General features: G+C 36.4%; 1 protein-coding gene across 1 annotated transcript in view; it reads left to right on the top strand.

Moving 5' to 3' along the window:
• Positions 1-256: 256 nt before the first annotated feature.
• C9H6orf58 (chromosome 9 C6orf58 homolog) overlaps positions 257-17,090 on the top strand; it is a 53,605-nt gene continuing 36,771 nt past the window's right edge. The window contains exons 1-2 of the mRNA XM_070557013.1: positions 257-382; positions 15,332-15,571. Coding sequence (XP_070413114.1) covers positions 271-382; positions 15,332-15,571 — 352 coding nt within the window. The 5' untranslated portion in view covers positions 257-270. The remainder of the gene's footprint in view (positions 383-15,331; positions 15,572-17,090) is intronic.

The following is a 17,090-nucleotide window of genomic DNA, read 5'->3' as shown; positions in this document are numbered from 1 at the left end:
AAGTTCTTAAAAATGTTTACTCGTGTAGCCTTATAATAAATCTAATAATAAATTTGTATCACATCATGTGAGTAAAATCCCACATTGGCAACCTTATATTGCAAAGGAGGCACCCTAGTTTCATTGGTAAGGCATTCCCATCCCCACCCTGTTATCACTAGGAAAAGGAATGCAAAGCTCTGATTGGCTAGGACATAAAAAATACCTTGACTCCCTCCTCAATTTCCCAATAAAAGCCTTGCCATTATCTCAACCTCTAGCTTTGCCACCATGCCTCTCCATCTTTCTTGGACCTCTGTAATAGTTGGTTGTATTTCTGCTTCCTTAGCTGGAATATTCAATAACTCAGATTTATATCCCTGTCTGTGGAAAGAGAGTTCTGGTAAGTTCAATGACTACAGGGTAGAGAATGGAAAATATGTTGATATCTGGGTATATTCTGAGAGAACGAGGATGTATAAAATCCCAATGAACAAGGTAGCCAGGTATTTTGAAAAATTTGTACACAAAAATGAACAAAATGTCAGGGCCAGCCTGGTGTCACAGCGGTTAAGGTCGCACATTCTGCTTCGGTGGCCCAGGTTTCACGGGTTTGGATTCCAGGTTACCTCTACAGCATGACTGGCAATATCATTCAGGTAAGAAGACTCTTTTTTTAATTTTAATAAATTTCTATTATAATGTAAATGAATAGGGATATCAGGTTTTTAAAAAGTGATTATTTTTCTCTGTCTTCATCACTCCATCTCGTTTCTGCCTCATATTTTCCCATGACTCCCATTTCTTCTCCTTATTTTTCTGAATCAAGCATTTAAGGAATGACCTCTGTGTTCAGGACTTTGTACCCAGGACTGGCCAATAGAACTTTCTTCCCTGATGAATATTATGTATATGTACTTTCAAGTATGGTAGCACTATCCACGTATAACTATCGAGCACATGCAATGGAGCTAATGTGACTGAGAAACTAAATTTTTAATAATATTTAATTTGAATGAATTTAAAATTTAAATGACCCAAGTGGCTAGTGACTAACTTACTGGAGAATACTGTACTAGACAGTGGCTGCTCACTAAGGCAAAACACAAGGCTGCCAACCTCTGAAGACTTAGACCTCGTTCATTCAACAATGAACAGCTACTAATAGAATTTGTGTTACGTGTCAAGTTCAGTTCCAAACCCTGCGAATACACCCAGGCACAAAATACAGATTGTATACATTACTTAAATAAGACTGTATAAGCTTAGTCTGCTATATCTGAAATTCTCTGATTGGAGTGACGATGGAGAGAGAGCCTGTGTTGGAAAATCTTTCTCTATAAAAGTTCTCCTCCTCTTGAAAATAGCATCAACACTCAGGAATTAGATTGGAGGTTTTTTTGGGACAAAAATCATCATAAATCTAGAGTTATCTTTGTTCTGGCTAACAAAAGCAATTCAAGAGGTAAGTGATGAGGACCAATGAGAAAATTTGTATTGCTTTTTGAAAAAGATTGGAGAGGAGACCGTGGTGATATGTAGTAACCGGGACCTAGAATTTACTGAATAATTATGCCCATTGACTGTTTGCTTCTTGCTTGGTTAGCACGGGACTTTTTAAAAACAGCATCATCAGTCATGTCATCACAATCAAGACAATGAACGTATCTATTAACACCAAAAGTCACTTTAAATCCTTTGTAAGTCCTTCCTCATTCCCCTCTCTGCCCCAACAGCCTTGCTCTAAGAAACCACTTCTCTTCCTTTTGTCCCTGCAGTTAGCTTTGAATTTTCTAGAATTTTGTTTAAATGAAATCATACAAATATTTTATTAATGAAGAATCCTTATTTTGAGATTTACCCATCATATTGTGTGTACCAAAAGTTTTCACTTTTTTGTGTAGCAGATAGATTTTAGTAGAAAAAATAATGAAGCCAGTAAGGCAATATTGGGAGGTTATGCCAAGACAAAGAGGTACCAGGGAAGGAAAAAAGGATGAAAAAAGGAAGGGGCACTGAACAACTAGTAATTTGTTTCATAATTTCATGTAGAAAGGGAACAAGACTCTGACTTTACATCGTGAGGTGACATTTCCTTTTACCTGTCTGGTAGCTCAATTCTAAGGACTGTAGAGAATATATAAGGAATTTAAGGGAGTTTTTCACGACTTTCCTCAAAGAATTATACATTGCTGGAAAAGAAATCTAGGAATAAACCAACCATTGGACAATAAGAGACCAAAGTATACAGTACTGGATAGTGGTTTTTTAAAGGAAAAACTTAGTTTTTCCCAACTGTGTCTTTCTAACCTGTGTGTCTCTTTTACTCTCACACTACTACCACACTCACACAGAACACTTCCCTTCTGACACGTCTAGTCACCAAACGTGTCTGGGGTTTTTCCCCACACCAAGCAAGTCTCTGCAGTACCAGGTAGGTGTCCTACAATCTAACTCAATTCTCACACTATCTGCCTTAAGATAGTGCCACATTCCACAGGCTAGGGGCTCAGTCCCACAAGACTGCTCCCACCCCACTTCTGCTACCAAGTATAAGCAGTAGGTCCCCAGGTTACCCACAACTTCTGTCTGACTTGGCTACAAATCAGGAGTTCCCACAACCCCTTACTTGGGTTCAATTAATTTGCTAGAATGGCTCACAGAACTGAGGGAAACTCTTACTTATGTTTAACTGTTTATTTTTTTATTTTTATGTTTTCCAGTTTTATTGAGATATCATTGATGTATATCATTACATTAGTTTAAGGTCTACAAATAATTATTTGCTATAAGTATATATTGTGAATTGTTTACCACAATAAGCTTAGTTAACATCTGTTATGTCATATGGTTATGGATTTTTTTTCTTGAGATGAGAACTTTTAAGATCTACTCTCTCAGAAACTTTCAAATATACAATACAGTATGGTTAACTATAGTCACCATGTTATATATTGCATCCCAAGAACTTATTTATCTTATAACTGGAAGTTTGTAACTCTGACCTGCTTCACTCATTTCCCCATCCTCCAACCCCTGCCTCTGGCAACACCAATCTGTTCTCTGTTTCTATAAATTCAGTTTTTTGAGATTCCACACATAAGTGAGATCATACAGTGTTTGTTTTTCTCTGTCAGACTTATTTCGCTTAGCATGATGCCTTCAATGTCCATCCATGTTGTCACTAATGGCAGGATTTCCTCTTTTATGGCTGGATAATATTCCACTGTATATGTATATATATTTTCTTTATCCGCTCATCTGTCAACACTTAGATTGCTTCCATGTCTTGGCTAATGTAAATAATGCTGCAATGAACATAAGGGTGCAAATATCTCTTTGAGATAGTGGTTTCATTTCCTTTGGATATATACTCAGGAATGGAATTGCTGGATGATATGGTAGTTTGATTTTTAACTTCTTGAAGAATCTTCATAGTGTTTTCCATAGTGGCTGAAGAAATTTACTTTCCCACCAACAGTGCACAAGGGTTTCCTTTTCCCTACATCCTTGCCAAAGCGTATTACCTCTTGTCTTTTTAATAGTAGCTATTCTAACAGGTGTGAGATGAAATCTCATTGTGGTTTTAATTTTCATTTCCCTGATGATTAGTGATGTTAAGCACATTTTCTTATACTTGTTAGCCATTCGTATGTCTTGTTTGGAAAAATATCTATTCAGTTCCTCTGGCCATATTTTAATTGGATTGTTCAGCTTGTTTGCTATTGAGTTGTAGTAGTTCTTTATACATTTTTCAGGTTAGCTACTTATCAGATATATGATTTGCAAATATCTCCTCTCATTCTGTATGTTGCCTATTCATTTTGTTCATGATTTCCTTTCTGTGCAGAAGCTTTTTACTTTGATATAGTCATACTTGTTTATTTTTGCTTTTGTTGCCTTTGCTCTTGGTGCTAAATCCAAAAAAGTCAGTGCCAAGACTAATGTCAAGGAGCTAAGCTACTTTATTTATACCTTGTAATTATTTTCCCCTCACATAGATTGTTCTGAGACACCTCCCAGGAACAAAGATAATCCAATTATTAATCTTACAATAACTTTATATCACCTGACTTCAAGATAAAGCCAAATCCCTTAGAGCTGTAGGAATTTTTTTATTGAGTGCAATTTCCATATAACATTGCATTAGTTTCAGACGTACAACATAACGATTAGATATTTGTGTATATTGTGAAACGATCACCACAATAAGCCTGGTTAACATCCATCACCACTCATAGTTACAACTTCTTTTCTTATGTTGAAAACTGTTAAGATCTACTTTTAGCAACTTTAAAATATTCAATATAGTACTGCTAACTATAGTCACCATACTGTATATTACATCCTCATGACTTGTTTATTGATTATAGAGGCAGCATACCTTTACCAATTTATTAAAAGATATTATAAACGATACAGATAAACAATCAGATGAAGAGATATATAGGGCAAGGTCTGATAGGGTCCTGAACACAGGGGTTTCTGCCCTTGTGGAGTTATGGTGCATCACCTTCCCAAGGTGGATGTGTTCACCAACTTGGAAGCTCTCCAAACCCCCTACAATTGGGATTTTATGAAGGCCTCCTCACATAGGCGTGATCAATTATTCACTCTGTTTCCAGCTCCTCTCCCCTTCTGGAGGATGAGGGTTAAGGCTGAAAGTTGCAAGCTTCTAATCATGGCCTGGTCTTTCTGGTGACCAGCCCCCATCCAGGAGCCCTCCAGGAGTCTGCCCAGTCACCTCAGTAGAACAGAAGATGCTCCTAGAGCTCTTATCACTTAGGAAATTACAAAGGTTTAGCAGCTCCGAGCCAGGAACTGGGGACATAGAGCACTATATATATATATATATTTTCTATTATCTCACAAGTGTGATAAGATCTTCAGAAGAAAGAGAGGGTTGTATGCTGAAATAATCACTGAAGGAAAAGAGAATTGGAGTAAATCTTAAAAACTGAATAGAATTTGGATGGATAAAAGAAAAGGAAAGAAGAGTAATCCATGTGGGAAGAAATATTATGAGATTAAAAAAAAACAAGTTTGAAAGTATTGTGACGTGAGTGTGTGGGGGTGTGTGTATGTGTGTGTGTGTGTGTGTGTGATACCAAGGAAGAGGGATAGAGAGGAAAAGCCTAGCCCAATCAGAAATACACACAGTGTACTTAGGAGATAAGTTAATTGGAATATTGTGTAAGTAGGCCAGGAATTTGAGTTTGAAACAGTAAGAAATACCAAATTACTTTGTGTCTTGAAGAAATAGATATGACAAAAACAGTTTTCTTCTTCAGGATTATTGGAAATGAGTGTTATATTAACTAAAAGAAAAAAATGAAATCATTGAGACCAGCTCAGACACTGTAGAACTAATCCAGGTGTGAGGTACAAATGTGGATTAAAGAGTAGTCAAGGGAAGCAAAACAAAAAAATTTTAAAGGAAAAAAAGAGAGGATGCTGACATAGATTGTCCAATAAGGAGGGAAGCAGAGAGAAGGATGCCTAAAGGAGTGGTGAAACTGAAAAAGAATTTATTCTTCCAGCAGAAAGAGGAAAGTTCACAAAGGAGGCTTACTTGTGTTGAAGACGATGAGTTCAGTCTCAGGCGTCAGTCTGAGGTGACATGAAATCACAGACAGAGGGGCTCTGTAGGGATTTGACCAGAACAGAACTGGAGCACAGCGAGGACTCAGGACAGAGGACCCAGATGTCAGCAACGTAAGACAATCCTTAGGTTAGTATAATGTGTGATGGTCCTCAGAGAGTAGGTTTAAAAGGAGAGAGAGTCTTGGAGGCAGGATTCAGAACAACCCTCAAAGGAGACGAAGTCTAAAAACCAGTAGAGGAATGTGACACAGACTTGAATTTTATTCCAGTTTAAGAAAAGAAGTAATGATTTTGAGAAATTTATATGAATTAACAGAACTACTCAGATCTTTACTCTTGCCCACTTGAGGGTAAGCAGGTCAAGAAGAGCCAAGTGAGAAACTAGAATGAGATGGTAAAAGAGAAACAGCATAGCTTCGTGGGAAACAGACAGGCACGACTGGTGACATAGTGAGGACATAGTGAGTGTAGGGGACTGGAATGAGAAGAAGAAAGGTGAGAGTTGCTGAAAAACATCTTTAGGAGAAAAGAGGAGGATGTATCCAGTGAAGGAGACAAGTAAGATGAGAGGAGCAAAACTCAACCCACCGCTTAGGAGAGACTTTGAGAAAAGAGGAAGCTAGCAAGAGTAGAGAGAATAAGCCCAGTATAGAAATGGTTGAAAGGGGGAAAGAAATGAGCATAGAGTGGGAAGATAACTGAAGGCATATGCAGGGACTATACACAGAAGGTACAGTAGATTAAAAAATTTAAATTGTTTTGAAGTTTTGAAAATAGGAAATAAGAGAGGATGAAGAAAAAAAGAGGAAAAAAAGAATAGTTGCTAATATTTATGTGCACATGTTCACTACACTGAGCTCTCAATATTTCCATCTTCATTTAACACTCCCTAAACCTGTATCAGGTAATTATAGTTAGTGTCCTTAGTATCTAGATTAGAAAATTGAGACTTGTAGAATTTTTTATCCAAGCTCAAAGAAAATGTTATAAATGGAATAGCACTATATGTAGCCTTTTTAAAGATTGCCTTTTTCACTAAGCATAAAGGTCTCAAAATCCGTCTAAATTATTGTGCCTATCAATAATTTCCTCCTTTTTATTGCTGAGTAGTATTCCATTATATGGACGTGCCAGACATTTATACCAGACACAGCTGACAGACATTTGAGTTATTTCCAGTTTTTTGCTGTTAGAAATAAAACTACCATGGACTTGTGTAGTTCAGGTTTTTTTGTGAATGTAAGTTTTTATTTCCTTGGGATAAATGCCCAATACTGCAACTGTTGGGTTATGTGATAAGTGTACAGTTAGTTTTGTGAGAAATTGTCAAACAATTTTCCACAGTAACTGTACCATTTTACATTCTTACCTGCAATATATGATTGACCCAGTTCTTCTGCATCCTTGCCAGTACATAAACATAGAATTTACAGATTTATAGGGGCAGAGCTAGAGATGGGAGTTAATCTTGTAGGCATTTTTTATCTGTGTAAGTGACAAAGCATAAAACTGGGGAGCCCCCAAACTGAAATCACTGCCTTGAGAATAGCGTTTGTTCAGAACACATTGTTCTGAACACATCTGTTAATCTGAATTCAAATCGCACATTAGTGCAGGAAAAAAGATAATTAGGATGCAGTGTCTGAAGGTTTCTTGCCCTCCAAAAATAAATTCTGTGTCTTCTTTTTCCCTGTATCTTTAAAATCATTAATTAAGTTTTGGGTTGGGAAAGATTGATGATTCATGTAAATCTGCTTTGACAGTTATATTCTTTGTAAGATATTCGTGATAAGAGAAATGCCAACAAAATACACATTGGCACACCATTTCTTTACTCGGAAATTAGTAAAAAGCTGCGCAGCTTAAAATCTTCATTACTGGTTGCAGGACAAATTAGCACAACACCCACAGAAGAATCTGGCCATATATAACAAAACAACATATATCCTCACTTTAAAAAAACTTTTTGTTTTGCAATAATTATACATTCATAGGAAAGTGCAAGGAAATGTACAGGGAGGTCCCAGGCACCCTTCACCTAAACACTCCCAATGTTAACATTTTACATTATCAAAACCAGAATATTGACATTGGCTCAATCCATACAGCTTATTCAGATTTCACCAGTTACACCTGCAATGAAATGCAAATTTATCATATAAAATTATACATTTATGCATAAAGCTTTGTGTAATCACTACCATAATCAAGATACTTAATTATCCTATTACCACAAGACTTACTCATCCTTCCTTTTTAGATCTATGTTCAGCTTATCCCTTCCTCTACCTGGAGCCCTGGCAGTGACTAATCTGTTATTCATGGCTATACTTAATGTTATTTCACAAATATTACATAGTAGTAATAGTAGTAGTATGTTTCCTTTTGAGATTGGCTTTTTTCTCAGAATAATTTCCTTAAGATTCATTCGAGTTGCTGCCTATATCAGTGGTTTGTTCCTATTTACTGCTGAGTAGTATTCCATGGCATAGATATACAGTTTGTTTATCCACTCATCCACTGAAGCCACTTGGGTTTTTGGCTATTACAGTCTTTGACTGTTACAAATAAAGCTGCTATGAATATCTGTGTACAATTTTCTGCACGAAAATATGTTATCATTTCCCTGGGATGTATGCCTAAGGGTTTAATTTCTGGGTTACGTGGTAAGACCATTTTCAGCTTTAAAAAGAACTGTGGTACTATTTTCCAGCGTGGTTGTACCATTTTACATACCTACTAGCAATGTATGAATGATCCAATTTCTCACATCCTTACTAGCATTTGTGTTATCACTACTTTTATTTTAGGCATTCTGATAGGCATCCAGTGATATCTCACCGTGATTTTAATTTTCATTTCTTCAGTGGTTAATGATGTTAAACCTCTTTTCATGTGCTATTTCATGTGTTTATCTGTATCTTTTCTTCAGTAGAAAGTCTGCTTGTATCTTTTGCCCATTTTCTAATTGGGTTGTTTGTTGTTGAGTTTTGAGAATTCTATGTATAGTCTGGATACAAGTCTTTTGTTGGATATGTGGTTTGCAAATATTTGCCCTCAGTCTGTAGTTTATCTTTTCATCCTCATAACAGAATCTTCCACACAGGAAATTTTTTTTATTTTTCTGAGTTCAATTTGTCAATTTTTCTTTTAAGAATTTTCACTTTTAAGTGCTTTGGAGTCAAGTCTAAGAACTCTGCTTTGTCCTAGGTCCCAAAGATTTTATCCTATGTTTGTGCTAGTTTTATGTTTTACATTTATGTCCCTGATGCACTTTGAGTTGATTTTGTATAAGGTGTTGTGGATTAGACTGAGGTTTATTTGTTTGCCTGTGGATGTCCAATTGCTCCAGCACCATTTATTCAAAAATCTATCCTTCCTTTATTGAATTGCTTTTGCAATTTTGTCAAAAATTCATTGCACATATTTGTGTAGCCTTATTTCTAGCTTCCCTATTCTGTTCTGTTGATCCATGTATCTCCTCCTCCCACGGTACCACACTGTCTTGTCCACGGCAGCTATGCAGTAAACCAGGAAGAATGATTCTTCCCATTTTATTCTTACAGTGAAAGATTGTTTTTACTTAAAGGGTCTTTCCCTTTCTGTATAAATTTCAGAGTAAGATTGTTTACATGTAGAAAAAAACTTATTAGAATATTAATAAGAATTTTGTTAAACTTAAAGATACATTTAGGGAGATTGACATCTTTACTATATTGAGTTTTCCAAACCATAGGTATTGTTTGTCTCTGCAAGCATTTAGGTCTTTGATTTCTTTCATCTTGAAGACCTTTACACGTTTTCTTACATTTAAGCCCCAGCACTTCATTTTCTTTGGAGTGCTTATAAATGGTACTTTAATAAAACTTGGTTTACAGTTTTTAGTATATAGAAATGATTGATTTTTGTTTGTTCATCTTGCATCTTGGGTGATTTTCTTGCTGTCCTTCTGTTATTGGTTTCTAGATTGATTTCATTGTGATCAGAACATACTTTCTATGATTCCAATTCTTTTAAGTTTGTTAAGGTTTTATTGTCCAGGATGTGATCTATCTTTATGACTGTTACATGGGCACTTGAAAAGAATTTATATACTGCTGTTGTTGGGGGAGTGTTCCTTAAATGTCTATTAGATTTTGAAGCACTTTTATGATGGCTGGATTAAAACTCCTGGCAGATAATTTCAACATCTGATTCATCTCAGTATTGGCATCTGATTATAATTTCTCATTAAAATGATTGTTTTTCTGGTTCTTATGATGTCTGGTGATTTTCATTGTATCCTACACGTTTGGTTATTATGTTAGGAGACTCCTAATCCTATATAAATCTTCCATTTTATCACAGAATAGCCTTATTTAGGTTTAGCAAGTTGTTTAGCAGTCAACTTTTGTGTGCTTTAGTCCAATGACAGTTTAGTTTTCTCAGCCTTTACAATGTTATTCTTGTCTATTGTGTTCTTCTGGTGCTATTGGGCTCCCACTCAATATTTACTGAAGTCACTTCTCTGAGTCACTTGCTGTCACTGAGAAACAATCTGGGTGAGGGCAGAAGCTGCAGGTGTGGAGGGTATATAGGCACAGGGCTTCACGCTGCTGGCCTTTTGGAGGATGGGACTACCCACGTATGCCTTGGTTGTGGAGTGGGAGCTGCCTGCTCATTAGTCTGCCTGCAGCTGTTCAGGTTGTGGAGTGGGGGCTGGGACCCCACTAGGTCTCGGTTGGGCCTCCCCTTTCCTGGTCCTTGGCCAAAGAGAGCAGCTTTTCTTGTTCCTGTGTATTCCTATTGGAAGTTCCAGCTTGCAGGTCTCTCTGGCTCCCAGCCTTGGGTTAGGTAGAAAATGAATGAAAACTCAGAAAACTCATCACAATGTCATTCCTAAACTCCTGAGCTCTCTAGCCAGTCCACATTCTTCTATCCAGCATTCTGAGTCCTTTTATCATGGTCTGTAGAATAATTTCGAGGGCATTTCATCCTCTGTAGAGGGGTGAATTAGGGAAATGTGAATCTATGCCCTTTTGTTCCAAAATCACAAGTTCCTATGCACTAATCTTTTGAACAAGCAATTTATCTTCTGGGAATTTACCTAAAAGATTCACCTCCTAAGAAATGGAAAACATTATATATCCAAAGTTATTCACTGTGATATTCTTGGCATTTGAAACATATTGGAAAAAGATCTAAATGGCCATACATAGCATATTGGTTGAGTAAACTTTGAAACATCCACACAGAGAAGTGCTAGGTAGTTATAAAAACAAACAAACAAACAAAAAAACACTTTTTAAATGAAGACTATCTCTATAAGGGCATATATAATAATTTCCCAGAGAAAAATTTAAGTGAAAAAATTAGGGCTCCAAAGAGTAAATATAGTATTCTACCTTTTGTAGAAAAAGTAAGAGAATAATAAGAGACAGATACATAAATATAGAAGTAGATAAATAGATAGACACAGAGATATACTTATTTTTACAAAGAAAAAGAGCCAGAATGGATAAACTGGAAACTAATTGGTCACTCATGTGTGAGTAAACATGGGTTAAGCATGGATAACAAAAGGAAAAAGTTTGCGGTATATCCTTTTCATATGGTTTTGACATTTAACACATTAATAATTTACATTAAAAATAAAATTAAATGAAGATAGTTAAAAACAAAAAACTGAATCTTAACATAGACAAATGAACCTAACAGTATATCAAAATGATAACACACATACAAAAGATTGCCTTTGATGGAAAATTACACAACAGAAACAGGTTAATCACTGTTTTTATTCAATTTTACAGCAGAGATTATAACCAAAGTGAGAGAATTCTAGTTTTGTGCCTGAAATCTGTGATGCAGCAAACTACCTCATGTCCTGGAATATTACAGTGATGTCCTTAAATAATTCTTTGGCCACTACTGTTCTAGTAACAACACAATTCTGTATCACTATATCATCCCTTTATATAAAGGACCAATTTTTTTCTTAGGTATATTTGAAGACATTTCAACACACTGAATGTAAGAAGACACATCAAATTTGACAAAGAAAATGTGAGTGAAAACATATTAGATGCTTATAGATAGTTAACCAAGAAAAAATATTGGCAATTAAACAAACTTTCACCTGATTTTGTTACTGAACCAAAGTGGATTTGCTTCTCGGTGAGGTGAAATCAAGCCTTTACCAGATGTAGTGGTCACACAAAGTACACTTTATTTGCAGCAAATAAGGAGACCACAGGGAATCTATTCCAAAGCCATGGCTCCCCAGGAGAAAGGAAACAGACCCTTTTGTTTGGATGGAGAACGAATATTCAAAAGTTTTGTCATCACGTGTATAGGTGGGTATAAGCTCAGATAGGCATAGTTTGGAAACGTTTGCTTTCACATACATCACATGTTATGCTAATAAGGCTTAAGCTCCTCCTGGGGCAGAAATCTTAACATTTAAAAGAAGCAAAGGTAACTTTTGGACAAATCTCAGCCCGTCTGCACAGGCGTCGCTCTTGCCATGGGGTTTGGACCAGTTCAGGGCAGTTGGCGATTGTATCTCTTAACATTAGTTAAAAAACAGCTTTGGGAAAGAGTTAGGGGCTTTCAAAACCTCCTTTGAGTTACTTGGGGCAGTTAGTTGGTGAGAATTTCACTGCCAGGTTATATTAAAATTCTGTATAAATTAAAAGTGGTTAATAAGTGGTAGCCAATCTTTCCTGGGCCTGTGTCGTTACCCAACTCAAGTCCACAAGCATCAAGTTTCACTTTAAGGATTATGAAACAGCTATATAGCAAGGAGGATGAATAAACACAAACGGCAATAAAAAATGTTTCAATGTAGCCATTTGGTACAGAACAATTAGCTTAGAACTGAAAATTAAGAGCTACTGGTTTCTTTTTTTTTTCTTTCACTGCTCTATTCACAATATATCCAGAATACAATCTCATTTGCTAAAGTCAAATGCAATTAAATGCATTAAATGAAGACCTGTTGCATGCATGGCAACGTGCATGGAAGATTCATAGAAGAACAGACACTTGAACTGGCGTCTTAGCAAGCTACAACTCACGCCTGGAACTCACCTGAGTGCATACAAATGAGCTCTCCCTCACACTGTACTTATCACTTCATCTCTCTTTGCATTCCATTTTCAACCGCTTCAAGATTTCCTTCCAGGGCAAAGCAAGTTATATGGAAAGGAAAGCTATGTATGTAAATAAAGATGGATTCTAACTCAGAGGCCATCTGCTCTGTAAAATCTCCCTTTACCTGATGTCCCATTGCCAACTCAGACCTACAGATACCACTCCCTTTTCAGAACTTTTATAACTCTTTCCTCATAATTTTCTTGAGACATTTTTTAGCCCTGAGAATAAATGTTATCTGAGTCTTTTAAATGTTTTCATTCTCCATAACATATCACACTTATTTGGTGTTCACTAAATGGATAATTAATCAAAGAATGAGTGAAAGAATGAAGCAATGTCTTCCTTCCAGAAGAAATGAAAAATTAAACTTTCCATTCCATCTAGATTATTGAGGTAAAAAGTTGTTTAAAAGGCCATCTTGAATTGTTAGGATTAGTAATGTCAATATTGTCTAAAAGACTAAGATAATAACAGTCAATATATTATAATTCGAAAAAATTCCTGACAATTATGCATAAACCTTCCTACTCCACGGACAGGATTCTTGAACATTAAGATGTCTTCCTCCATTACAGTCTTCCAGCATTGCATATGTGTTTAGTTCTCCTCTGTGTAATAAGAAAATGTAAATTATAGGAAGAAGTCAATGGAATATTATTTAGCCATAAAAAAGAAATCTGCCATTTGCAACAACATGGATGAACCTGAATAACATTATGCTAGGTGAAATAAGCCAGACAAAAGAAAGACAAATACTGTATGATCTCACTTATATGCAGAATCTAAAAAAGTTGAACTCACATAAGCAGAGAGTAGAATAGTGGTTGCCAGGGACTGGAGGGTGCAGGAAATGGGGAGGTGTTGGTCAAAGGGTACAAACATTCAGTTATAAGATGAGTAAGTTCTGGGGATCTAATTTACAGCATAGTGACTACAGTTAATAATACTGTATTTTATACTTGATATCTGCTAAGAAAGCAAATCTTAAATATTCTTAACACACATACACACAAAATGGTAACTATATGAGGTGATGGATGTGTTATTAGCTTGATTGTGGTAATCATTTCACAATATATATGTGTATCAAAACACTATATTATGTGCATTAAATATATGCAATTTTGATTTGTCATTTATACCTCAATGAAGCTGGGAAAAAAGTCAAATTGAAGGTAAAGTTCATCTATCACACAACAAATTACTTTCCTTCATTAGAGATTAAATTTTTACAGTAATCTTCTGTTGAACATCTCAGAGACTCTTTCTACTTTCTACTTTGTTCCCAAAAGCAGGTCACTGCTGATGCAGCACCAGGAATAAGGTCACTGCTCAATGAATATCTGTCAAACTAGGTCTGAAGGTTGAGAATGATTTTCTAACCAACTCACTTTGGTTAGAATAAACACACAGCACACATATACAGGGAAGCACTGGACTTGCATGAGCCCATGGCCTGCATATTCCCAATTATGGCCCGTAGTTCAGGTCACAGTGCAGGGGTTCTGAATTGACCATCTCTGTGCATCACTCCTGAATCCTCTTGGATTCAATTCTGACTGCAGCCACAGCTGCAATGATCAGTTCCACACAGGCTTTGACTTGCTTCATGCAGGTGCAATTTACAGCTTAATTTCATCACTCCTTGTACCTCTTACCTACTGTCCTGGGTTCCTTCACTTCTGCTTCTACATGGGACACCTGCAAGAGCCCACTTAACACACTGGACTGTGCAACCAGAACCACAGGAGAGCTTCTACCCTTTGGGTCATCTTTGATGAGTGGATGATGAGAGAAAATTCTTCTCGCTTCCATCCTCAAGGCCAGTGGTTCTTTCATAAGAATGTTCCATATTAGTCCAAAGACAACATAACACTCTTACCCTTAGTGGAGGGAAGCCAATTATCTCTTCTTGTCTTAGCTTTTCCTCCTTCCCTTTTATTCTTTCTCCTTTTCTTTCATTCTGTAACCCCTGAAGTAAACTACCTGGACACAAGGCTTTGGATCAGATCCTGCTAATGAGGATTTTGGATTGACAGGTCTGACGTACACATCTGGACTTGCACGTGGCTGACAATTAAGAGAGATTTGGTGAAGTCCCAAATATCATTAAAATGTCTTCCAAATTCTACCTAAAATTACTTACTTTATCATTTACATTGCTGAAATCCCACCAATTAGAGATTATTTTGGATCAATAGTCATCCTTTAAAATACAAGTACCTCTGGGAAGGACATCTAATTTATTATCATAGTTAGTATGAGAGACAGACGGATAGAATACAGACACAGAAACAAATTTAGGAAGAAACCAAGTCTTACTAAAAATTCTAGAGACTGATACATAGTCAACATTATTTTTTTGGGAGATGGCTAACAAGTGAGGTATCCTATTATCTTTGGCAAGGTATTTTTTTTTATCTCCGCCCTGTCATTACCAGGAAAGAGAACTGAAAGCATTGATTGGAAGAGGTGTAACAAGTAATATGACTTCCTCCTTTACTTCCCAATAAAAGTCCTGTCATAACCTTAATCTCCAGGTTAAACAGTATGGCGCTCGATCTTTCTTGGGACTATGTAGTAATTGTTTGTATTTTTGCTTCTTTGGCAGAAACGTCCAATATCTCAGATGCATATCCCCCTCTGTGGAAAGAGAGTCCTGGTGAGTTCAGTGACTACAAGGTAGAAAATGGAAAGTATGTTATTAATGTCTGGCATTACCTTGAGAGAATGGGGACATATAAAATCCTATTGAACAAGACAGCCAAGTATTTTGAAAAATTTGCACCCGAAAATGAACAAAATATTTTATGGGGATTGCCTGTACATCATGGATGGCAATATTATACAGGTAAGAACGACTCTCCTTCTCATTGCAATTACCCTTTGATCTAACTTTAAAATAAATAGAAAGTAGTAACTGGTATATATACTACCACCTTTTTGAAAATTATTTTTTTCTCTCTTTCCCCTTCCTATTCCCTTTCCAGCTATTCTTTTCTCACTCTTCCTCTTCTATTTTTCTCCTCATTCTCCCGTAATCTCTCTGTTAAGCATTTATGGAATGCCCCCTGGGTGCATGGTTTTTCTACCCAGCAATGTCCAATAGACCTTAAAAATCCTCTGTAGGAAAACCTTTCTCTCATATGTTCTCTCCCTGAAAACTGTTTCTATGATCAGAAATAAAAGTAGAGATTTATTTTGGAGCAAAAATATCATAAATCACAACCTATCTTATTCTGGCTAAAAATGTCATTCAAGAAATAAGAGAATTTTATCAATAGCTTCCAGAAAACAGTATTGGAAGAAAAGAATCACTGAGAAAGTGGATGTGTTGTGGGAAAGATAAGGGAGGAGACTCTTCAAGGTCTGATCTATGATAACATCCTAAACTAGGGTAGGAAGGATCTCCTGCCATCCAGTATAACACCTATTCTTAGTCTGTCCTTGGCATGGAGAAGCGGACTTTCTGAATTCCTGAGACATGGTTCAGGAGAAGCTCAAACATAAGGTCCACTGTAAACAATAACCAACACTCTCGAACGGGATGTACATCGACCCTTAGGAAAGTTTTCTATTCCGGGTCCAGTAACGAGCAAATAGCAAGAAAGAACGTTTGACTGGATACCTTTCAAAATTTCATTTTCATTTATGAACATAATAAGTGAGATTCTTCTCTTTTTTAAGTGATTGATTTTACTTAGAATTTAATTGAGTTGAACTCTGACATAACTAGGGATAACCAAAATAGGATCAAAAATTGTGAAAGTAGCCCATAAAGTTTTTTCACCAACAATATGCGAGGTCTGAAACCGAAGATAATGACCATAAGTACAGGAGCAGCTCAGGGAAGAGAGGTGACAACCATGGGCTGAGATTATCCCAAGAATAAAGTGGGACCAGAAAGCTTGATGGAGGTATTGCTAGAATACAAATTACAAAGATGGCAATGACAGCAGACTATATTGGGAGCAAGACTACTGCATTGACAGGAAAATTAGAATGTGCAAAAGAGTAGTGGGTGGTAAATTTGAGATCAATTAGGGCCAGTTTAGGAGATATTTTTAAAGTCAGATTGAGGAATTTTAATTGGGCTCTTAAGCAACATGGTTTAGTTTAGTAACAAGGACCTAATGTTTATGCAATACTTGAGCACTTTAAATGTTTCTTTCTTTCTTGTTTAGCAGATTTTTTTAAATAGCTTTATTAATATATAATAAACATACAATAAACTGTACATTTAAAAATGTATTGATAAGTTCAATATATGTGTAAAGCCTTGAACCTATCACCACAGATAATTATTTTATGCGTCGCTCTATTCAGGGCTGGCCTGGTGGCACAGTGGTTAGGTTCACATGCTCCGCTTC

The sequence above is a fragment of the Equus przewalskii genome, chromosome 9 (genome assembly GCF_037783145.1).
Source record: "Equus przewalskii isolate Varuska chromosome 9, EquPr2, whole genome shotgun sequence".
In the NCBI taxonomy this organism is placed as follows: domain Eukaryota; kingdom Metazoa; phylum Chordata; class Mammalia; order Perissodactyla; family Equidae; genus Equus; species Equus przewalskii.
Note: the sequence above shows the minus strand (reverse complement) of the source record. Positions and strands in the feature narration are given on the sequence as shown.